We start from the raw sequence: 25,888 nt of genomic DNA, 5'->3' as shown, positions 1-25,888 counted from the left end.
GTGAAAGCTGAAAATCGAAATGCACACCAGCACTATTAATCTACAAGACTGCATGTAGCCTACTGTATGCATACACTCTATGGGTGTGTGTGAGCTGTGAGGGAACGGTTTTAAACAAGTTAGACTGCATGAAACAAAGGTAAACATTATCGCTAACATAGCGAGACAGACTACATCGGTGACAACATTGGTTATTATCATAAAGACATTTTTTGTCATGATTTATTAATGACGCAACGTCATCTATATTAAAGAGAAAATAATCACGTCATCCGATGTTTAAAGTGAATAAAATAGCCTTGACTTACTGGAGTTTCACAACTACTGAAAAACTTTATTCTCTCCCACCGGACTTTGTGTGTAGATTAGAGCTTAGATTCTCTGCCCGAGTCCGAACCTGACCAGACCCGACCCTCGGGCCGGGTCGATATTTCCCGTCACTATCCTCGGGTCGGGCCGGGCCGGGCCGGGCCCTTGATCTAGAGACGTGCACTCCCAACGCAAAAGAGTGCGGCGCGGGACTAGATTTGATGGCCGAGTGCGAGCGCGGGTGGTAATGCACTCACGTGTGTGCGGGTTGCCACAAACTAGAAATATCTATAAATAAAACATAAAAATTAATACATTTGTATTCATCTGTTGCAGAAAAGCTACAAGAACAACTAAAACAAAATAGAAACGATTGACAGGCCAGAGTTTCTATTTATAACATGTTTGCAGCGTTGAGCGATGTAGCCAATCACAGACATGTGTTGATTTCTTGAACGCAATGGACAATCAGAAGCATTTAAGATAGACTCCCCTCACCGCTCAAAACGGACTTTTTGTTCAGTGCTGAATTCTGTATGCTGGCAAATCCTCTAATTATAACAAACAAAGTGTATATATTATGAAAGATTATTGTGCAGTCAGCTTCATTGATAATAACAGAGATGTGTGAGATCGCGATGAACTGATTTTTAGGAATTATTAAGAGAGCGCACTTTGCGCGCATCAGTCATGCCAGACCATGCACGCTGTAGCCTGCTTGCTTTTATGTTATAATAGTGTTTTGTGTGTTAATGCTTTAATAACAAAAAAAATATCAGGAGCATTTATGCTGATGTGTATGATGGCGACACGTAGGCTAACTAGAAAGTATTTGGAGGTACAGAAAAAAAAGTATATTTGCGGGCGGGAGCGGGACAAAACATAAATGTTGCGGGCGGGAGAAAGTAACATAGAAAGTAGTTGAGAACGTCAGTTATAACAACCCACGTATTCAAAAAGTGGTCAGGTTTATATCGGGCTCGGGCTTGATTTTTTGGGCCCGATCTAAGCTCTCTAGTGTAGGTGGTGGTGAGGTAAAAGGGGAGCAGGCAGCGGACCAAAGCACTGTGAGGCAAAGGAGGGGGGACTCAAAATGTTAAAAGTTTTTTTGTTGTTGCCCCGTTTGCATTCGTATTGTTTTACTACTTAAATAATTATTTTAAGTATATATCATTATATTATTTACAATACACATATTTTAATGATATTTTTAGGAGGGGACAATCCTCAGATGGGGGGGGGATCCTGACCCCCCCGCGATTTCCGCCTATGAGCAGGGGTGAGGAGTCGCCAGTCAATGGGGTCATATCCGCGTTACCCTCGGTTTCCGCTCGTACTGCCATAGTAACCATGGCGACAGACGTGGAACACTGGGTTGTGCTTAGCAGGACGCTCACGCTGTTGTTGTTTTGTTCAAACATTTTGGACCATGGCAAGCAGACTTTGAGACAAAAAGAGGACTAGAATGAAGATCAAAATCTTTCGAGATGCCGAGAGCACCACGTCCGCGACTAACTTCGACTTGACAGAGATGCGAGTGTTCCATGTACTTTATTTGACAGGTGAGCAAATGTACATAGAACTAATCAATGTTATTTAGTTCAATATGATGAAATGTTAGAATATGATCTGTATGTTATTCTAATGTTGATCTAGCTTACTGCTAGTCTCATACAGCCAACAAACAACCTAACTAACAACATTCAACACACTCAAATGCCGTTCAGTGTGATAGTGTAACTGTTAGAGCAAGTGAAACAGTTCTGCGTTACCTCAAGTTTAATTCGTCTAATAAACTGACACTGTGAGTAACTTAATTCAGCACTTGCGTGTAGTTCGGTAGAATGAAATGTCCTTATTACTTTATATCCGCGGGACTCGCGTTGCGCTGATATACGTCTCTCATTAATCGCGCCCTGCTTCACACCACAGTTATGTTAAAAACATCACTGTATTCAATCATCCATAAAAGATCCATCAGCTTGACGACAAGATCCATAATTCCGCTTGATGCTTTGCGTCATCGATATACGGCTTTGTTATTGATCCCTGGTGGCCAAAAATGACATACTTTTTAATTAGTCTTTCCATTAAACATACAGTAAGTAAACAACTCAGCCACTTAGATATCACCGCTTTATATCACGTCAAAATCAAACTTGAAATGTCTTTTTTTTTTTGTGAGCAATCAGCTTGGGGAAATTAAAGGTACATCTTCATGTCCAGTGTGTTCAACCTTGATGACTGCTGAAAATAAGTTTACTATTAAAAGAGAAAAGCTGAATATTAGTTCACAAATAATATACTATATATTGTTTAAATTGTTACTGCCTTTAGTGCACTAACTTGATGATTTATACTTGGTTTAAATAAATAGAACATTAAATTAGTTGAAAATACAATATAGAATTGTTTATTTAACAAGGAAAATTTATACATAAAGGATTTAAATAAAGTTTTACAGATTTCTCTTCACCTTCAACTGGGCTGTGTAAACTACAGAATGACATCTGACATCTGAGCCGGAGAAAGGAAAGCAGTACAACTCCACCAAATTTCCCACTGGGACAGATGTGGGTGCCAGTTCTCGCACTTGGTCAGAATCAGCGACTGGCTCGGGCTCGGGGACAAGTGTGGCTGCAGGACCTAGCTCCGGGGCGACCTTCTCCACCAGTGGAGGTTCTTGGTGGGTGTTGGCTCTGGCTCGGTTCTCGTGGCGGACGCAGGCTCAATATATATTCGGAATACCATAGCAAGTGCTTGGGAGGACTTCGACTCGGCGCATATATATCTATGGACTCGGCGCAGTAATATCATCACTCCGGAGAGGGGGAGATGACTTTTCACGAGTGATGATATTACTGCGCTGAGTCGAAGTGCTCCCAAGCATACATTATAGTTATCCACTTTACACGCTTAGAAAAGCGCAACGTTTTATTTTATGTCACCATTCTTGGTCGAGTTAAACTACTCGTGTAACTGTATTTAAATAGGGAAAACGTGGAGGTGTTTGGTCGCTTCTCTGGTTGGATCCTAATGAATGAACTGGGCTAAGTTAAGTGCTATCAAAGTGTCTCGCGCGCCAGAGTGATTGAGTGCATGCACTGAGACGAGAGAGGTATGTATCAACTCGTCTTAGTTAAGGGAATAACATTGTTTAATATGAAAAAACGGTAGAGTATCCCTTTAAAGCCTTGGGAGTAACTGGGGACTCCAGGGATCTTATTGATAGGATTCCTGTAAACCCTCTGGGGTCGGCTATCGAGCCTGCGCGACAAGCTCACTTTTTTCCTTATCAGAGCAAAAGAGACTCAAATTACTCTGTTGATTTTGATCTTACATATAAGTGTTGTACATCATTAGATCCTGTTAAGTGTCTATTTTTTTTTGGATACTCACTATAAAAACAAAGTGTTCTGCTTTTTGCCAAATAAAGAAAAATAAACATGATGCGAATTTTGCCTTCTCCCTGTCAGTGAAGTTCATTCTGAAACGCGTCCGAAAATGAACCGTAACTCAGTGAATACTTGTCACACAGGTACGAAAGATTTTTCGTTATGAAGCTGAAATTCTCTTCTTTTAAATGAAGTAATTTATATAAAAAACAAATATTCTCAGTTTATGTAATCTGTATGAAAATAGAGATATGTCAGTCTTTTTCCTTTCAGCTAATTATAGCTTATTACGTGTTAATGTGACCACGCCAACGGAGAGCGCGCGCTATTCAAACGCAAATGTTGAGGCAAGCTATGCCAACGCCCACATCAGCTGGATAAAACATCTTGTACTTTACCTCGTCTTGCTGCACTGTGAGGAATAATACTATCGTAATAATCCTGGAAAAATTACATCAGAAGTGCTCGTAGTTTCATTTCGAGGAGCACGGATTCAGCTGATGTAGTAAGTTATTTATTCTTAATTATTGCGGGTATTTTCTTTCTCTCTGAGTAGAGGTTTAATCTATTCGTAACAGCACGTTTGAAAAAAAAAATGCACAAAATGACAACCACCACCATAAACAGATAAAACAACAGTTGTAATGCTTTTGGTTTTATCTTTAACTTTCCTGTCCTGTCAGCATCACTTTTTGACTTAATTTCATTAAAACATAATCTATCACTATCCAGGTTTAGGGCCTCTCAGGGAATGTACATGGTAAACTTTCATACAGAATACAAACTTTTAAAATAATCCTTGATGCTCTCGCTTACTGAATGCTTCTTGCTGTTTCATGATCACAAATAAAAACAATGAAAAAACAAAAGCATCTCTACAAATTCAAGGAGCAGCATGTTTTAAGGTAGTCTCAATTTAAACAGCAGCTCTATGTTGGATGTGTTATTCGCCAGATAACTTGCAGAGCAAATTTGTGCATTAAGAAACAATATGGAAGAAAAGCTTACCAAAGACAGTGCGTGCTGGCACAGACTCCCGGTTCAGCCAGAAGGAGACCTGAGAGAGAATGACGGTCATTATGCAGGGGAGATACGTCTGGATCACGAAATAGCCAATTTTCCTTTTCAAGTGGAAATATGTTGTCATCACTACATATTCTCCTATATAAGAAATGAGAAAAAGAGAAGAGAGAGAGACCATTAATTACTATTTATTTACCGAAGATCATACAAGCAAAGTAAATGAGATATAGAGAGATGCGGTCTTGTGTTAGAGAGGAAAGTTAACACAGTGCCAACGATGGTGAAGGACTCAAGTGTTTTACCAGAATGGTTGGGGCAGATTGGATGTTCTAACCTTAACAGCAGGAAGAATGTTACAGACAATTGACCAATATGGAAGACCTACCATTTAGTTATTTTTAAAGGTCTAATGGAGCATGGAGAGCTGCGATTATGCCATTAAAATCAGAAGTAGGATGGACAATTTGCTATGTTTAAGTCACATAACATATGTTAAAAATTTTGAAAATCCCAAATAAAGGAAGTAGTAGGAGACCTATATTCTACATTTTATCTCATTTAATCTCATTGCCATCTAGAAGAAACTAAGATTTTCAAGATATTATTTTCTTCTGAGAAAAAAAAAGAAAGAAAATATGCGTCACGGAATGGGTAGATTAAAGGTGCGAGGACTCAAGTGCAGAAATAATGGGTAGTATTTGTTAAGTAAACAAACAAACACAAAACTTCAAACAAAACTCAAACAGAACTTGGACAATGAACCAGCACAGGATTGCAAACATGGATACTAAATAGGGAGCAAACAAAAGAGGGTAACGAACAAAGCAGGTGGGGAAGATTAATCAATTATCAGGTAATGAGATGGGACTGGCTAGACAATTGACATGAGAGCACATGGCACAAGAAATACAAGACAAGCCATGTGCTCACAATAAACCAGACTAAACAAACACAGGACAAACTGGGAATGTCAGAGCTCTGTCACCAACCAGAATATAACCCAGACAGAAGTGACAGAAACCTGACATTATGCCTTGCAAAATATTGCATTTTTCTTTTCTTTTTTGTTGCAGCTTCATACTAAAATTCTTTACATTCATATTTTTTTTCCTTATTAATCTAAAGAAAATTGTATTGACTGTAAATGTCTGTGAGTGGCCCAGCCAGAGCCTAGACTTGGATAACCCATACATTTGCAGAATTTTCCTTATGCTACTTTTGTGTTGTCTTGGCTGTGTGCTTATAGTCACTGTCCTGTTGGAAGGCCAGCCTTCGGCCCGTCTAAGGTTGTGAGTTCTCTGAACCAGGTTTTTATTGGATATGTCTTGTCTCTGAAAAATAAGCCCAAAGTATGATACTACCACCACCATGCTTCACTGTAGGGATGGTGTTGTGCAGGTGATGAGTGATGCCTGGTTTCCTCCAGACATGAATTTTCAGTCTGAGATTAATTTAGGTGCATTTTTGTAAATTCCAAGCAGTCTTTCATGTGTTCAGCACCGAGGAGAGGCTTCCGTCTGGCCACTCTGTCATAAAACCCAGGAGCTCAATCAGTGATTCTTGTCCATCTGCAAATTTCTCTCATCGCCGCACATGATCTCTGGAATTCAACCAGAGTGACCATCAGGTTCCTTGCCACCTTTCTTTCTAGTGTCCATCTCCCCTGATTGTTCAGTTCCACTGGGCAGCCAGCACCCCTGTGCTTATAGGAATATTTAATGCAGGCAATTTTTTGTAGCCTTCATCTCTAAAGGTAATCTAAAATATATATTCAGTCATATGGTACAAGGAGAACATTTAGGGCCAGATGTACTAACGCTTTTGCGCCCACTTCAGGTTTATTTGTTTCGCAAAGTGCGCATAAAACCATGGCGAGGTATGTACGAACGGGACGCACCGAGATGAAAGCACAGACTGCCTAACGCGGGAACTGAAATGGCATAATGCGCTTTTTGTGTCTTGCATATGCATTCATGGAATGGTCAAGGGGAAAGTGGTAGTGTCACATAAAGAGATGATTGGGGGGGGGGTTGGGGGGGGGGGTGCGCCTAATTATGTATTCCGCGTTATGTACAGAAAAAGCCGGTGAAAGCACGCCTCTAATTAGCGCTGAAAATTCTCCGCCTCTCAAAAGCAGGTGTAACTTAGGGTTTCCTGGCATATGCCTCCTGGTGAAATGGCAGCAGAAATCCGAGCAAGACTAAGACATAGGCTACACTGTTAACAATTTTCTTGTATTTTTACAGTACAGTACTGGCAGCAAGGTTGCCAGCAAGGTACTGTATTTCGATTTACAGTAACTGTACTGTAATTCAATTTACAGTACACACGAACAGTACTGTAAACTACAAAACAGTATTGTACTGTATTTTTACAGTTTTTTTTGTCATTTTTGTCTGCTTCTGTTGTAATTTATACGATATTGTACTGTAATATCTATATTGATATATTGATGCATTATTGCAAAACATTGTAATTTTCAAATTACTAATGATATTATAACTATATAATATGTAGTTATTACAGTATATAAATCTATAGGTAATAATATTATAATGCAACTTCAGAATAACTGCAAATCAAAAGACAATCCAAACAATGTTCTTGTCAAAAAAATTTTTTATTGATCAATTACACTATTAAAACCATGTATGGTGAACGCATTTAAGAGAGAGGTTGAGAAACTGCATGACTTGCAGCTGTAGCTGGACATACTTAAAGAGATACCCTACTGGTTTTTCATATTAAACTATGTTATTCCCTTAACTAAGTCGAATTGATGCATACCTCTCTTGTCTCAGTGCGTGCACTAAATCGCTGTCTTGCGGCGAAACTTTGTTAGATCTTATCTCAGCCCTGTTCATTCAAAATACGTGCCAAGAAGAGAAGCGACCAAACACCTCCACGTTTTCCCTATTTAAATACAGTGACACGAGTAGTGTAACTCGACCTAGGACGGTGACACAAAATAAAACGTTGTGCTTTTCTAAGCGTGTAAAATGGATAACTATATTGTATGGCAGAATACCATAGCAAGTGCTTGGGAGCACTTTGACTCTGCGCAGTAATATCATCTCTCGTGAAAAGTCCGCTCCCCCCGCTGCCTCTCCTCCTCCCTCTCATTTCAACGGGAGCGGACTTTTCACGAGAGATGATATTACTGCGCCGAGTCGAAGTGCTCTCAAGCACTTGCTATGGTATTCTGCCATACAATATAGATATCCATTTTACACACTTAGAAAATTTTGTGTCACCGTCCTAGGTCGAGTCACACTACTCGTGTAACTGTATTTAAATAGGGAAAACGTGGAGGTGTTTGGTCGCTTCTCTTCTTGGCACGTATTGAATGAACAGGGCTGAGATAAGATCTAACAAAGTTTCGCCGCAAGACAGCGATTTAGTGCACGCACTGAGACGAGAGAGATATGCATCAATTCGTCTTAGTTAAGGGAATAACATAGTTTAATATTAAAAACCAGTAGAGTATCCCTTTAAAAACTTGGCTGGGATTTTGAGGTGGTACTGGAACCTTGGACCGATGACCAAAACTGAAAAAGACATGACACACAAAAACACATGACAAAATCTGTTAGCCACAGCACCAAAGATGAGCAGACAGACAGTGGAAGAGAGAAAATTCTGTAGAAATAACAAAAACAGACAAAAAAAAAAAAGTAATCTTTAGATTTTAAAACTTTAAGTTTAAAACATTGTATTAACATGGCTAATACTTACATAAAACTCCTTCCCAGGCTGCAAATTGTCCCACACTGTAGAGCTGTAAGAAATCAAAATAAATAGTATTCAGTTAACGGTTATGTGTTTCTTGTTAAGGAAATATCTCATAAATCTGCTTACAATACATCTAAGTTAGGTTAATAAAACATAAGCTTCACTTGACCTCTCTAAATATTCTAACTTGATTTTTTGGCATGCAGTTTACTTGTCTTTGTTGCCTAATAGATCATTAACTCTGATAGTCTGAAGTTTTTCAACAATTTACACCTTTATTTATATTTTTAATTATTATAATAATCAATATAACTGGGTCTCCTGCCTAAATAGAAATGAAGTAAAAGGCTAAACTGGTACCAATAGCCAATCTCTCTAAGCCCATCTCTCTAAGCCCAAATAAATCACCCATTTTGCGTTGCAAAGGAAAGTGCAGTGTTTTTAAGCCTTATTTTCACGCGTCTTATTTTGTGTCTAAACGACTTCAATTTGGTCCAGTATTGATCATAAAATCATTAAGTTCGTCATTCGGGAAACGGACTGCAAATAGGCCTATAGCAGTTTGATCAAAATAAAGATATGTCTATTATAAGTGCTTGTTTTTACCACTGACAGGCTCGGGTGTTCCCTACAGAGATAGGCCTAACAGTAAGACTAACATGTCAAATGCAGTATAATTTTATCTCGCAGACCATCGTAAAACACATTTAATTAAAACTCGACAGAAACAAAATAAAACTCACAAAAGACCATCTCGATTTCTCTTTCCACCGTTCCAACAATCACCAAATCTGTTTTGGACGAAATAAACCGTAAGGTAATGTTAATTCACGGAGTTATAACGTTAAATTTGAAAATGTCAGGACAAGCAGTGAAAGAGCAGATAACGTTAACAAACTTAACAGTGTTTTTGCAACCGTCGCTGGCTAAACTTCCACTGTCATTTCACATTAAAAGCTATGTAGGCTACACACTATAGCGTAAAATCCTTAAACCTTATTATAAAATTCAAAATTAACTTACCAAATATGCAGATATCCACAGAGTGAGATATCCGCGCTGAGTGAGTGAACTGCCGCAGTTGTGCTCTGACGTCAGTCAGGCGGCGCGCGCGCTCTCTGTTTACAGCAACCCTGTATATTTGCCTGGCATGTTACAGCCAGGTTACAGCTAGGTTACAGCAACACTAAAATGTACTGTAAAATGTTCCCGCTCAAACAAAATTACCCAGAATGCAATGCAAATTACGGTATTTTACTGTAATATAGAAATGCAGTATTGTACTGTAGGTTTTTACAGTACTGTGCTGCTAAATCTACAGCGAAAGTTAACAGTGTAAGGAGACGAGCTGAAAATATTTTTGCCAAAAGAATCACACTTTTTCAGTTGAGTGAAAACGAAATCATTAAGCGTTACAGATTAAGGGGGCTTTTACACTGGGCTCGTTTGCTGCAGTCCGAGCCCGAGCGCGTTTGTTCCCGGCGCCCCCCGCAGCGTTGGTCTGGTTTCACACACAACTTGATTCTATCGAACCCTGGTGCGTTTGCGTGCATATGACGTCATCGCAAACGTGCACGGCGCATGATAGAAAACAGAACGTGGGTCAATATTGTTTTTTTTATATATTAATTCGCTGCTATTATGCGCAGTTGAGTGAACACTACAGGTTTACTGTGCGTGTGTCACATAAGATGGACTTCTGCTGCTTGCAAACGGACTCTTTTTAGGAGACAGTGGATTTCCAACTTTGTTGCCCTGATTCCACGCGCAATGCACGATTACACTGCACGCAGGCTCACTCTCACTCGTATCCAAGGTAAATCATCAACACTATCATCCCTTACACGCGTTTTATTTAACTAAATACATCACAATAAGCTAAAAACGCATGCGCAGGTTACTTTACTTCCTGAACAAGTGCGCACCCGAGTCCGTGTTGCTTTCACATTCACGCGAACCGCGGTACGGTTCGGGAGCAACCGAACTCAGACCACCTCTTCCAGGTAGTCTCGGGTTCGGTACCCCAGTGCGCACCCGGGTCCCATGACAGCGTTCACATTAACGATTTTTCATTCGAACCGTGCCCCGTTCCGAACTAAACTGCCAGTGTGAAAGCCCCCTAAGCAGCTGCGCAATATTACAGTTACTGGAAAAAATCAAAGATGACATTGAATCTCCGACTCAGCGTTCACATTCCATTCCAGCAGTTGTTAAACTCCTCGCGACATTACAATTATTATCATCAGAAGGATTTCAAACAGTCATAGCATCAGCAGTGAGTGGAGGAGGCCCATTCAATTGCGCGTTTAAATACGCACAATTTACGGTATAGTGGGTGGGGACAGGCGCTGATTACCTGATGAACTGCAGGTTTGGTACATAACACGCACACTGCGGTTTCACATCAAGCACTTTCTGCGTCTTGGCCATGGCGCTATTAACGCTGCGTTCACAAATGTATTTACATCTGGTCCTTACTATTTTGGTTTGGATATTTGGCTGTACTAAGAATTTTGAATTAAAGTACTAAGAACTATTACTTGTGAAAATAGAGACACAACAACATCTGTAAATATATTCAAAGTTGATGTGTTTGGTTACAAGACACTTGAGAACAAATGCCATCTAGTTTCAATTACATAAAATCTGGTGCAGACCAAATTTAATAGTGCACATGCGCAAAAGTGAATAAATGACTTTTAATAATGAATTTTAATCTATACCTCACACACAAATCATCACATCGTATGACTTAAGTCGTATGGACCAAATTTCATGGTGCTTATTTATCATTTTTTTAAGAGTGCAACAGTCCTCAATATGTAAAAGAAATCCCTTTGTATTCTGTGAAATATCTTCTTCTGATGACATAATTTTCATTTTTAAATTTTTTCATTATTGACTAGACCTGAGGTTGAAATTCTAATCTCTGTGGGAAAACCAATTTTAAACTAAGTTAGTGTTCTCTCCCTGCGCTGGGAGGCAGAGCAGAGAACAATTAAAATGACAAAATGAAGAATAAACGGATGCTTCTGGTGCTTTAAAAAATATTTTGTCATTTCCATTTCATCTGAGGGGGGCAAGTCAATACGAAAGCATTTCAACAGCGCTGACATACACCGAGAGCTTTTTAAAACATGTCTTAATAGTGTCTGTCTCTAAATAATCACTGTCTAAGAACGTGGGCTTGACTTGTGACTTATGACTCATGTGACTAATGTGTTCATTACAGAATGAGTAAAAAAGGCTGCTTCCTATAATAACAATAAGGTGCAAAAAGGTTTGCATGGAAGGGGAGGATGGGGGAAGATGCCTACCTTAAGAACAAGGTACATTTGCGTTTACATTTTACATATTTAGATATTAGTTTAGCATGCTCATAGCACAAAATGTAGAATTGTTCAAATTTTTATACCCTACCATATACAATTTATACACCCTACCATTCTCCACTGTGCCACTTGATTTCACAGAAATTGCTGGTTAGAATCTGATTGCCAATCTTGTTATATTGGAAACTATGGTACGATTATATCCTTACAATAGCACCTGCCAAGGGTGGGATATATCAGGCAACGAGCGAACAGTCAGTTCTTGAATATCATGCATTGGAAAGCGGAATTTGCTAGGAGTTGAAAATAAAGAAATTGAAAATAATTTTGCCCACTGTCTTTGTGTTTGAAATGGCAAAGAATTACAAGCAGAATGTTCCACCATGCCCTCGCTACATCACTAGGGATGATGAATGACAATCTTTGAGTCATCTGCTTGGCAGTGGAGCATGCTTGATCAGCTCTCGAGGGAGCCGATTGCCCTCATTGTGAGAAGCTCACTTTGAGGAAGCTCTGCTCACATCTGGATCTCTTCACGAGCGATGGGAGTCAGGCGTTTGCGCCCCGTGGTTCGGGTCCTACGTCTGCCGAGATGCCCCAGACTTAAATCCATTAAAATCATGGTGTTCGCAGATGGATCTGGTTAATCAGTTTGAAACAGGCTCTGCCCTTTTTCTTGCTCAATCGCCAGAATCCGTGGACTGCGTTCTGTATCCGGAATTTCTATTGGTCCAGACGAGGACCTACTTTCCGCCGCCTCTTGTTCTGAAGAGCTGGGTGGCGACTCAGATGCTGTGAGTGCCACTCGTGCGTCATCAGCACAGTTAAATTGTGTGTTTGAAGAGCTTTTGGAAGTGGTCACTCATCCAGTAGACAAGCTCAAAATAGAATGGCCAGATGAAAAAAGGGATGTTAGGAGAAGCACGCTGGACGTTTGCTTCCTGTCTAGTGAGCGAAGTCAGCAGCCTCATAGGATTCTTCCCGGACCTCCATACTGAGAAAGAGATCCTGGGGCAACCCAAAATTGGCTCAAGTCCATTACTTTTTGATGCCTCGGTTTCGCCGTCGGGCCTGTTCGGGGACACAGTCAAAACTGTCATGGACAGGTTCCAGGTGGCCAAAAAGCAATTCATGCAGGCGACATTCATGCAGTTCTCGCCTTACCTCGCCGAATTAAAACAAAAGCGTCCATTCTCCGAGTCAGAGGGCAACCTTTTTGGGTGCGGTATGGGACTTGACCTCCAGGAAGTCACGATTGTCTCCTGCTCAAGTCGAGTCTATTTAACCACTCTGAAGGAATATGCACAAAGGATTTTGTATCCTTATTGTGTGAAGCAGTCCCTGGTTCCTTATCTTGGGACCCACATTGGGGACATGCTGTCGCCAGAAGTTGGTAATGACAGATGCCTTCCTTTATGGGTTGGGGAGCAGTATCCTAGATGGTAGCCCAGCACAGGGAAACTGGGAAGGCCAACATCTCTCTTGGCACATATATTGACTTGAGGTTATCTCTTATATAAATCATTATGGCGGTCTGCGTTTATGCCCCCTGTTCAGGCTGGTGCAGCAGATTTTGCACTAGGCACAAGGCAGACTGTTTTTTTGAGAGTGGTTTACATTCCAGGGCACACAAATGTGGGGGCAAACATCCTGTTGAGGCAGGGGCTGAGGCCCAGGGAACGGATACTTAACTAGTGGTGGTGTCGTGGTGCAAATCTGGCAGAGGTTCGGCAAGACAGATTCAGATCTGTTCTCCTCTGAGGAATCGACCCAATGTCTTCTATGTTTCTCCCTCATACCTCCACCTCCGTTAGGGCTAGATGCTATGGTAAATGTGTGGCTGAGGCTATATCTGTATGCCTTCCCCCATTACTCTGTTCCCCAGAGTTTTAGCCAGAGTTCGTCAATTGCTAGTTGCTTCATTCTGGACCTAATGTCTCTCCTGGAAGGCTTTCCATGGGAGATTTCTAACAGGAGAGACCTTCACTCCCAGGCTTGTGAGACAATATTTCATGCCCGGTCCAGGATATGGAAGCTGTGGGTCCGGCCCCTGGAGCGGCACCAGCTCATAGATACTGAATGCTAGAGCTCCCTCAACTAGGAAACTGAATGCCCCAAAGTGGCGTCTCCTCGAGTCATGGTGTGTGAGGCGCCAATCTAACCCAGTCCACTATCCAGGTGGTTAAGTGCTGAAGTTTTTACAGGAGTGCCTTTCAGATGGTTTATCCCCTACTATGCTTAAAGTGTACATGGCTGCTATAACTGCTTGCCATGACCAAATAGACAGAGCTCCTATGGGGAGGCATCCCCTGATATCCCGCTTTCTTCTTGATGCCAGACTGTTGAGGCCTATCTGCAGACCGTGAGTTCCTTCCTGGGATCTTTCTATAGTCCTGGGAGGCCTATCAGAGGTCCCGTTTGAGCCTTTGGAGTCAGCATCAGATAAATTCCTGACTATCAAGGTTGCTCTTGTATTAGCATTAAGGGTAGGATATTTGCAGGCCTTATCAGTTGCCCAATCCTGCCTATACATCGCCCCCTGGACTAGTTAAGATAATTTTGCACACCAGGCAGGGATATTTTCGAAAAAGGCTGGTCATCTTTCTAGCTTTTTCTCCCCAGCCCTTTGAATTGCCAGATCGAGAATATCTTCACCCTTTGTGCCCAGTCAGGGCACTGAGGATTTAGGAAGACAGCTTGGGTTGTGGCATAAATCAGATAAGTTGCTGGTCTGCTTTGAAAGCCATGGCAGAGGTTCCACCGTCTCCAAGCAGAGGTTGTCCCATTGGATTGTTGATGCCATTACCTATGACTTCACCTCTAAGAATTTGGGCTCTCAATTAGCAGTGTCACTTCTTCTAAGGCGCTAGCTAAAGATGTGTCATTGCAAGATGTTTGTGCTGTGGCAGGCTGTTCCTCCCGGTTTTACATGATGGATATTCAGTAATACCCTTTTGGATTGATTCCTCTATATCAGTTCTTATTGTTTCTTATTGTTCCAAGAAAAAAACATTATTGGATTTCAATTGTAAAAGAGGTGTTGGGCTATGGATACACCCATTATTTCTGAATGTTTGTTGCAGCAGGTTCCGCACACATTCTTAAAGTGTTTCAGCATCTATGGTCCATTCCATTGATCTTAGGACGTTCTTGTCTCCTTTGGATAACCATTATTCAACCATAGTGTTTGTGCTTGTGTATACTTTACAACCTGATTAGGGTAGGTATGCCTTCAGTATAGCGATGTGGGTATTAACATAGCATCTAAGCCATGATTGAGTTCCACTCAAAAGGGACCGTCTCAGGTTATGTATGTAACCCAGTTCCCTGAGAGGAAATGAGACTCTGCGTCGCTTTGCCATACTTCACACAATACCTGTAAATGTCTTACCTCAGACAATTAGAATCTGGGGACATGCGTTTCAGGCATCTATTTATGGTATCTGTGATGCGCTGATGCTATGTCACCTGACCACACTTTTGGACATTACGATTGACCACGATTGAATCATGTTTCCCACACTGGTTCATGCAGGGGCATTCCCATAGCATCAACGTCATGACGCAGCCTCTCATTCCCTCTCAGGGAATCAGGTTACATACGTAACCAGAGACGTTATTAGCTTACTCACAGTAAACTTACCCAGGCAAGTGTCATAACCTGCTTTCTGGAATAACCACTGTTTCGGGGTATTTATGCAACTTGTCATAGCAGGTTATGTTCCAGGGTTAGTTTACTTCAGAGGTGTTCAGCACATGCGTGCCATGAGAGCATGACGGATGTAGCACAATATTATAATATTAATATGACCTCCTACTTCCGGCGAGACTCTGAAGTGTGCATACAATGGACACTTTACTATCCCATGAGGCCATGGGAGGGGATTTGCGAATGGCAGTAAAGCGACACAACTGACACTGGTAGGTCACATTATAATGACAACATGGCGAATGTAGTATTTCCGGTTACATTCATACTACACATTTATACTATATAGAACATACTTTGTAGCAGTCGTGAAGTAATTATTTATTCAAAATAAGTACCATGAGAGTATTCGATTTCGGATGCAGCCTTGGAAGCGTATGTTTCCATGGTGACTCCTGGATTTGGCCCTCTGTTGAGAATATCTTAAGCTTTTCACTGCGAACATCTTGAATCTTGAACTCCTGGCCACATTTTTGGAACCGCATACAAGCAAGGTTTGGGGTAATTAACCGAGAGTTCAGGGTATACTGCATGTGACGGCAAGTTAACCTTGCTTTCTGGGATGCACTCCTGAAAACATTTAATGCTTTAGCTTCTTTGCTAAATTAAATAAACGGTTTATGTTTGCTATATCAAGTAGTTGTTTCACTGATAACTTAAGGGATTTCTCCATGTTTTCCATTTATGTTACCATTCTCCGTTTTATTTAACCTGTTACTCCCTCTTCCAACCCTAAACTGAGGAGGGGAAGTAACAAATGTTAGTCTTAAGATTACATGGCATTCAAGTAGATTGGAACATTAACATTACATTGCTTGAAAATATATGGTTATATGTTATAAAATATACAGGCACAGGATTGGACCAGTGTCAACTCTTTCCCCGTCAGCGCTTTTAAAAAAAGCTGCCAGCCACCTCCAGAATTTTTAATAATTTTCACAAAAGTTTTATGTCCTCCAGAATATTTATTTTGTATGAATGTCTGAACTTGCAATATATCAAAAGAAAGAACAGAGCCTCTGCTTGAAAAAAAAAAAAAAACTCTTTTTATTCTAGTTATATTCTTAATGTATGTTTTTTATCAACACTTGAATGTGGGTAAGTTTACTTAAAAAATTATAATTTGCTCATACATTTTGAGCAAAAAGCTGGAGAAAATTGAGTTTTTTACAAAGACTATATCCAGATCGGTTTCAGAATGATGAGCACAACATAGATGGAGTAGATCGAGTTCATCAACTAAGCTTGCACAGTCCAATAGCTTGTCCTGGATCAACATTTCATTCGGTAACATTAGGCAGTTTTGAATGCTGTTTAATGTTGATGATTGTGTTATTTTACATAAGGTATTGCTTGTTCCCTTTCAAGGGAACTCGAGCTGCGTCGAGACACGGTGGGAACGCCCCTGCGTGATTGCGTCGTGAAGCACGTGTATAATCAGTCCAATGGAGAGACGAGACGTCATAGGCGGGTGACGTCATCGACCAGGAAACTATAAAGCACACCTGAAAACAGACCGCACCAGCTTCTATGCCTTCAGCAAGTGCTCTGTGTGATCTTATCTCTGTCTATTTATTGTTGTTTGTCCACAAGCATATATGTATATATATATATATATTAGGGCTGTCAATCTTCCTCTATAATACTATTCGAATTCCATTCCTTGTTTTATTTAATATTCGAATAATATTCGAATATTAAATGCTCAAATTCATCCTATTATTAATATTTACGACATTACTCAGGCTTATGGAACGCCAATGCCACTATAGCATGTGGTTGTTGTTACACGTTCTGTCCACTAGAGGGACATCTAACATTACAATAAACATTTTATTCACGCTGAATATGGTTGAAGCGCTTCCGATGGTTTTCGGCTAATATCTCCGCGAAAACACCACCAAAAATTCTGAAATTTATATCGTTCTTTTCAGTTCGACTAGACTGTTCCAGCGAGTTTGGTGCTCACCGAATCCGTTGAGTTTTCGCCAAGATATTTGCGCTTCACGGGCGCTTTTTTACGTCGTTAAACATTTACCATTTTTGACAGTATTGTTATGATGATCAACGTGTATAACGTGCACAATTGTGTTACGATTCAAAAACTTTATTGTTCATCAGACGAAACAAAAGCATTTCATTTTCACATGCGTGTAAGCCAAGAAGGTGGTGAGAAAGACAAGATTGCATATAAAAAAATAAATATTCGAATAGTAACTTCAGCATTCGAATAGTATTGATTTTTTTAATATTCAAATTATATTCGAATTTTGGAATTCGTTCCAACAGCCCTAATATATATATATATATATATTAGACAGGAGTATGGAGAGCAAACAGCCTTGGATCGTGTGTTCGTCCCTGCCCTCGCTTCATTACGAGTGGGGACACACGCGATTCAGGTGTTGTCTGTTTGGGAGTGGAGCATGCACGGTCAGCTCTAGTAAATTGGGTCTGACTGTGTTCATTCATAAATTCCCGACGTGTAACATATGCACTATCGAGAGTTTTAGCTCTGCTCTTGTTGGCTTTCTTCTCGAGGGAACATAACTACATAATTACATAACTGACAGACAAGAACGGTTTGACCGAAAAATATCAAAATTGAAACTACTGCGGAAACAAAGACACCTACATCTTGGATGCCCTTGAGGTAAGCTAAAACATATCAAAAAATAATTTCAAAGTGAACTATCCCTTTAATAATGTGTATTTCATCTTTGTTTCATTTTCACATGTGCACATTGTCGTATTGAGCATGCACACTTCTTGTGGACTCAAACTGGTTTTTGGTCCTTCTTTCTTTACAGAGGCTGAATGACCCCAATAAATGTGGCATAAAGCAATCAATAAACTAGGTCCTTGTAAATCAGGCTAGATAAAACAGACAAAAATTACATTTGTAAGCGTATGACAAGGCTGGAAGGAAAGAGAGAAAAAAACGTGTGGGAAGCAAGCAAAATTAATTAATTCAGGTTGTCAGTTGAAAAAAGAGAGATTTCATAAAGGGAAGGCTACAGCATTACAGACTCATGCATATAAATAAACTGTGTTAAAGATCAATAGAGGTTTTTCAATATCCAGCATAAATCTCTATGCCTCAAATACTGAGAAACAAAGAAGGCAGATGTTTCCATATCCTTCAGGGATACATTTTAAAAGGCTGATTGCAGTATTCAGTGTAACTGCAAGAGATTTGGCAGTGTACTACACTGAAAATAAGTAGGGCCGGGTACAGTATTGGCAATTATCCCATGATGACACAATATGTACTTTGATATACATTTTGTGACTCATATCACAATCCATACTTCAATATATCATCATAACTGGATTGGGTTACACTTTATTTTAAAGGGCACCTATTATGCCCCTTTTCACATGATGTAAAATAAGTCTCTGATGTCCCCAAGTGACTATGTGAAGTTTTAGCTCAAAATGACCAACAAATATTTTTTTACAGCATGTTTAAATTGTCACTTTCTGGGGCTGAGAAAAACGCGCCGTTTTAGTGTGTATCCCTTTAAATGCAAATGAGCTGCTGCTGCCGGCACAGAACGGAGCTTCACGAGCTTGCGCTCAGTGTCAGGAATGATAATATCCAGTAGCTGAGTGGCAATCGGGAGAGTCGGGACTTTTCCCGGTGGGCCGGTATTGTTTTGAGGCCGTGAGGGCCGGTCTGATAATAGATATAGTGATATTATATTATATTAGCAATCCCATCTGGCGGCCTGATGTGCGGCCGCTTCCACTGGTCAAACTGTCACTGTGCAGCCTCTCTGTCTCTGCTCAACACCGTGGGCCGGTAGTGTTTCGAGGCCGCGAGGGCCGGTCTGATAATAGTTATACATTGCAAGTTCGCCATGCGCACTTGGGGCCCAAGCGAGGGGGAAAAAAGTTTTTTTTTACATTTTCGATAATGGAGCGTATATTTGCACTAAGTGCCTGTCTTTTTATCAAAAAGATGCCCGTCATGAAATAACTACAGTGGCGTAGGTCGTAGGGCGTGAAGTGCTAGAGGACCGCTCTTGACGCGCTCGACCCGAGTTCGAATCCGCCTTTTGCCAAACTCTTTCTTCTCCCTTTTCCCAACACATATGAGATGTAAAATGTACCGCCTATACCATAAAGGTCTCTAGCGTTATATTTTGCCAACAAACTAAAATCGAAACCATGATATGGCTTTGTGCCTTTATAAAACAGCACAAGACTTTAAGTATATGGGCATTCTGTTTGTGCTGAGTGATTGAAAGAAAAGTGCGCTCTTTGCTCACGCAATCAGCATGGTGATCTGGTGTTTTCTCCAAAATAAAAGCTCAAGGGTTTATTTCTTGCAAGTGAAGAAATTAGGACAAAAGTATTTTAATTTTCCTATACTAGTGTAATAGGCTAAAATATACTTTTGAAATATTCATTTTCATTTATACAGTGGCCTACATTTATAGGCTATATGGATTTTACGTCATAGGAATAATTATATAAATCATTATTACATTATTATAATAATTGTTTGGCATCCTAAAACACCATTGATAATGTAATGTAGACTGAGACTCTCATAACTAAAAAGATGTTTGAGCCCTGGTACAAGTCAATGCTTTTTCTTTGTTCAATGAGCAGTTCATGGGTTGAAGCTCTTAATTTTTACCTCTCAAAGAGCACCAGATTGATGCATTTAACCTTAAAATGTACAAAATTTTCTTGCGGGGGAGCATGACCCCCAACCCCCCTAGAGGGACAGAGGTCCACGACCGTCCACCCAACATAGTTTTACAAAATCCTATGTGAAAGAACAACCATGAACTTTACTCCAGCATAGTACAACAAAGTTCCTTTTAAGTCAGTAAAACTGTAAATGCCATATTAAAATGTCCTTGGTCAAAATATACATTTGGCCTGCCTAAGAGGGGACCTACAAGACATTGTGCCCAGGGGCCTCTGGACTCTTAATCCGGCCCTGCCCGCGACGAGGGCCGGTGGTCTACGAAATGTCCCGGTAGATTTTTTGGTCCCACTCCGCCCCTGATAATATCAGAACAGAAACTCTCAGTAGCGGTGTTCATTTCAGGGGGTGCTTAATAAACTGGTAAACTTTATATCCTTAAAACGACTCAGATGAACAATAATAAAATGCACGCTCTCTCTTTCATTACTGCCGTGATCAGTAACGTCAGGCCTATCACTCCGGAGACTGTAAGCTGGATCATGAACAGTTGGTACAGATCCATCCTTGAGTAACAACGATAGTAAATGATGACTGCTACAGTTCATTCTTACATCTTATAACAAGACACCTTAATCGCTTAGGAGACATTCTTGTCTACAGCTGCTCTGGCGTCGAAACAATGGCGGACTGTGTACAACTCATTCAGGGCGGGTCTACGCTAAAACTGCAGTGTCAGTCAACAGTCGTGGGAGGGGCTTGTGCAAAAGTACGTCAGATTGCCCCGAATCTGAGAACGGCTTGTTCTGAGACATTGGTTATGATTTATGGGGATTTAAAAAAAAAAGCAGTGGGTGGATTTTTATCATTATAGGCTGGTTGTGCACACACACACTGCAAACAGACATTTATGTTCAAACACCATGTAACAGTGAATTTTGCATAATAGGTGCCCTTTAAAGGAGAACTCCGGTCAATTTTAACATTGAGCTCATTTTTTGGTAAATTTGGAGTGCTGTCAGTACAGATAACAACGACAAAAATCGGTGTTGCCTACACCGTGTTATCCTCTTTTTAAAATTTGCACCCTGTTGACTTAAACGGGGCAAGTTTTAAACCTGCTTTTAGCCTCTTAACATTCTTAATGTGTCATTACAAGTGCACAGCCATGTGAGTGACTTCATTAAGAGTGAACACGGTGAATCTGACTGCAGTAAATGTGAAAAATATTAATAAAAATGATGTTTATTCAGCCAGCTCACATACCCGTATTTACTTCCTGTTTTCGGTCGAAGTCCACAGCAGTTGATTGTCCAGTGCGCGCACACGATCAAACCTCCTACGTGTGTTCAACATCTGGTTCGGATGAACTATCCATTTGAGCTGATATTCTCAGAACACCACACAGCACCGTGATCGGCTGACAGCTGACAGTCTGAGTCTCCACTGTTGTTTAGTTACCAATGATCGCGCGCGCCCACTCGACAATCGACTACTGTGGTCTTCGACCGAAAACAGGAAGTAAATACGGGTATGTGAGCTGGCTGAATAAACATCATTTTTATTCATATCTTTCACATTTACTGCAGTCAGATTGACCGTGGTCACTCTTAATAACACCACTCACATGGCTGTGCACTTGTAATGACACATTAAGGTTGTTAAGAGGCTAAAAGCAGGTTTAAAACTTGCCCCGTTTAACCCTCTGGGGACCAGAAACGCGCGGGCGCGTTTTGCTCGTTTTTTTTCACATAGCAGAAAAATAGACTTAAAGTACTACCATCATTTCTGTTCATATAGAGTTAAGAAATATGAGAAAATAATCTGTTAAATGTCTACTTTTTTATGTGCGCACATACAATCGAAATAAAATATTGTGCTTTTGTAAAATAAAGAAAATAAACAGGGTGTGCGTTCTGCCTGCAGTCACCGTGAACTTTTTTTCTGGAGCACGTCTCTAATCTTCAACACAACTCAGCTTATACTATTCACCCAGCCATAAGCAATATATCTTTTAAATCGTTTGAGTTTGTACTTTTAAATGATCCGATTCAAAACTAAAATTAATATTCTCCGTTTATGTTATCTATATAAAAAGAGAGACGTGTCAGCCCGTCTCATTATCGTTCTCTCAGCTGATTATCCCTGGTAATGTGACACGCCCACGGAGAGCACGCGCTATTCAAACGCAAATATGTGAAGCAACACATTGAGACGCGTGAACGCCCATAAACTCTGAAAACACACATTATTTTTTAGTCAGATTAATCTACTGTCGTCTTGCGCGGCTATATGAGGAACAATCCTGGGAAATTTACCACTGGGTTTATTTTCACTGCGAGGATGAACAGATTCAGCTGAGAAGTAAGTGTTTTTTGCAAGTGCTTTGTTCTAATCGCGATATAGAATAACGTAGTGTCTGTAAACGGAAAAATAGCGTACTGTTAAATGTGAATCATGTGTGTGTGTGTGTGTGTGTGCGTGTGTGTGTGTGTGTGTGTGTGTGTGTGTGTGTGTGTGTGTGTGTGTGTGTGTGTGTGTGTGTGTGAATGAATGAATGAATGAACGCACAGATACGCACTGTTACAGACTAAATAACATTTCGTTGACTCGTTTTGGATAAAGTTTTTACTCTAAAATAGACATCAAATAAGCTTTTTTTAGGAGTTTCTGCTCATATGTTAAATATATAGTATGTTTTGTCAATAAACTAATCAACTAAGATGTTTTAGTGTTTGTTCAAGCTATCAAAATAATGAATCCTCAACTTTGAAATATGTATGATCAAACTAAGACATTTATGGAGAAAGACAATTTTCTTTTCAAGATGTTTCCAACTCTAACTTTGAACTGAAATAAAACCATGTCTATACGGTGAAGGGTGTGTGATAGAAGTGTCCAGACTTATGCACCCTGTATTTTCCTTATATAAATCTAAACAATCTAAAAGCCATTCTTTTTTAAATCTCCTCATTCTTTGTGCAAAGCTCCTGTAATGATATGGCCTGATAGCACCTAATAGGGCCATTATGGGGAGGGTCTTTGTCTTTCTCAGGTGTGAAATTCCACACATATTAATGAGAGACCACGCCTCCTCGCATAAAGCTTTCTCAAACAAAACACGTCATTAAAAATGTAAAAGACTTTATTGACTTATCTGAATGAGTAGTCAGGATGATTCTCACATAGTTTTGGAGCAAATATTCTAGGCTATGTGATACAATTTTCAAAAGTCTTGTGAAGAAATAATCAATATGTGTTTTGTGGTCTTATTTCAGCAACTTTCATTTTTATTTTTTTCAATAACCACGCATAAACATTATTCTATTAAAAATACAAACATGTACATACATGTTGCTCACTCATCATGGTAGCCAAGTTTGTGCTATATAGAGTGAATTTACACCTTTGCCATTAACATGTTTATAAATAACTGAAAAAAGCACAAATGTCAGTGCATGTCAAAACATCCCAAGGGCCCCAAAAACACTCTGGTCCCCAGAGGGTTAAGTCAACAGGGTGCGAATTTTAAAAAGAGGATAACGCGGTGTAGGCAACACCGATTTTTGTCGTTGTTATCTGTACTGACAGCACTCCAAATTTACAAAAAAATGAGCTCAATGTTAAAATTGACCGGAGTTCTCCTTTAAGGTGATTTAGTTACATTGTAATTACTCAAATAAGTAGAGTAATATTATAATGATGAGTAATATTTCAGTCTGTTGGCTTGATAGACTTTTGCCTAGACTTTTGCCTAGTTTTGCAAGTGTCCATGCAGTTGTTGCGCTCTTCTGTTACTGATAATGTGAATATGCAATTAAAAAACTTTTTATTAAAATTAAAAATTTTCTGACTCCAGCCTGTTTCCATGCAACTGGCCTTTTACCAATAAAATAGTGTGCGTAATGTCATCCATTAAAACAAAAACACATGGGTTTTTGAATCGCTAAAAATCTGCCTTTGAGCCGTTTCAATACATTATTGCGCATATTCAATTAGGAACGAAACACTGCTGTGTTGATTGGAGATGCACACCTGTTCTGTATTTGTTTGAAACTATTTTCTTTGGTGATATTATCTCTAAAAAAAAAAAAAAATCTAACTTCTTGTTTATTGAACTGTTGTATAAAATCGATATCAAATTTGTGATCATGCTGATAGTGTCACAGTCTCGGAATCTTATGTTGATATTCTGTTGTGTTTCCCTTAGTTCCTGTTTACCTGCTGTTTAGTTTCATTTTCTGATCATGTCCCTGTTAGTTTCTATGGATAATATGGATAACTATCAGCGGTGTCTTATTTAGTTCCTTGTTATCTCCTTAATATATACTCCCTGTTCAGTTCAGTCCTCTGTCAGTTATTGTCTTTTGTTTATCTCCTGCCTATCCTCTTACTTTTATCTTTAAAGTCAATTTTGATTATTCCTATTTCGTGCGTGTTGTCTGCTACACCGACAGTTTACAGATAGGCTATTCCAAAAAAAAAAAAAAAAAACAGCTCTCTTGCTCATGTAATATATTGTTAAAAAAAGGAACTCATTAGAGAGTGAAGACAAAAAATGTTATTGTTTCATGTTATTTTTAGTATTATTATTCTTTATTAGTATTCATAATCAGTGGTATTATGTATTTTATTAAGTTTAAAGTGCATGAATACATGAAGTATTCTAAATAAGGAAATAGGATTGTGTAGTGTGATCTATACATTATATTTTAAACATGAACATGTTTCTCTACCTTGTAAGGATAGTGTAAGTTCCCTATAGGCATATTTGGACAGAAGACGAGACAGAGTTCTTTATTAAACTCATAAAAAAAAGGAATTAGAGGAATACTGAATTCTAAACAACAAAGAAATGCCACAATTTATCAAGACCACAAAGCTTATATGAGGGAGAAGGGCTTCCAGAGCCATGGCAAATATTACACTCCAAATGGAAAGCTATCAAACAGAAGTATCTTTTGGAATAGAGAAACCTCTGCAAAAGCTGTGCTGGTGGGAAAGGGATAATACAATTTAAAGAATTTCAACCTAATGGACGAAATACTTGGCCAGAGACCAATTGTCACATTGATAAGCACAGTTCTGAACAGCTTAGGTAAATATCTCAAATGTTTTGCGCAAATCTGTAATGAAAAGCAGGTTACTATCTCACCAGTATATTGTCTTTGTCTCCTATGTCATGACATATAATAATAAAAACGGCAAAATAACTGGTGGTCACTTCCGTGATTTGGGGAGGAAAGCTTAATTTCAAGTCTACAGAGAGTAATTTTTGCTCCCATATCTTAAATTGAGGGATTTTTATTCATTTTGGTGGCACTTTTGCCCAACGATCATGTTAATATCTGACCCTGGTCTATCTTTTCGCTTGGGAATATCATTAAAGAAAAGAATAAAAGATAATGTTGATAAACAGGTTTATGGTGCAGTTTTGTGTCGCAACGTGTTGTCTGCTGAGTTCCATGTGAGCCGCGTGGCAGTGAGGACACGTCAATTATTAACTTAAAAAGCATCTGTTGATCTATCATTCACAGCCCATAATGAGAATGAACAGCAATATATTTATATAAATATTTATTTTCTTGCTATAACACCAAGCACACATAAAAGCACATAAAAGCAGACGTTTATTTAATTATGAAGCATTGGTCTCCCCTAGTCCCCTTGTACAAAGAAAACAAATTCAATAAACAAGGAGCAAAACACTACCAACAAAAACAAA

At 39.6% G+C, this 25,888-nt stretch overlaps 1 protein-coding gene across 1 annotated transcript in view; it reads right to left on the bottom strand.

Annotated features, from left to right (window-relative positions):
* gabra3 (gamma-aminobutyric acid type A receptor subunit alpha3) overlaps positions 1-25,888 on the bottom strand; it is a 597,199-nt gene that overhangs the window by 119,175 nt on the left and 452,136 nt on the right. Inside the window, exon 8 of the mRNA XM_056239111.1 lies at positions 4,713-4,865. Coding sequence (XP_056095086.1) covers positions 4,713-4,865 — 153 coding nt within the window. The remainder of the gene's footprint in view (positions 1-4,712; positions 4,866-25,888) is intronic.

The sequence above is a fragment of the Rhinichthys klamathensis genome, unplaced genomic scaffold (assembly GCF_029890125.1).
Source record: "Rhinichthys klamathensis goyatoka isolate OS25496 unplaced genomic scaffold, OSU_Roscu_1.1 h1tg000554l_1, whole genome shotgun sequence".
Classification (NCBI taxonomy): domain Eukaryota; kingdom Metazoa; phylum Chordata; class Actinopteri; order Cypriniformes; family Leuciscidae; genus Rhinichthys; species Rhinichthys klamathensis.
This window is presented reverse-complemented; position numbering and strand designations above follow the sequence as displayed.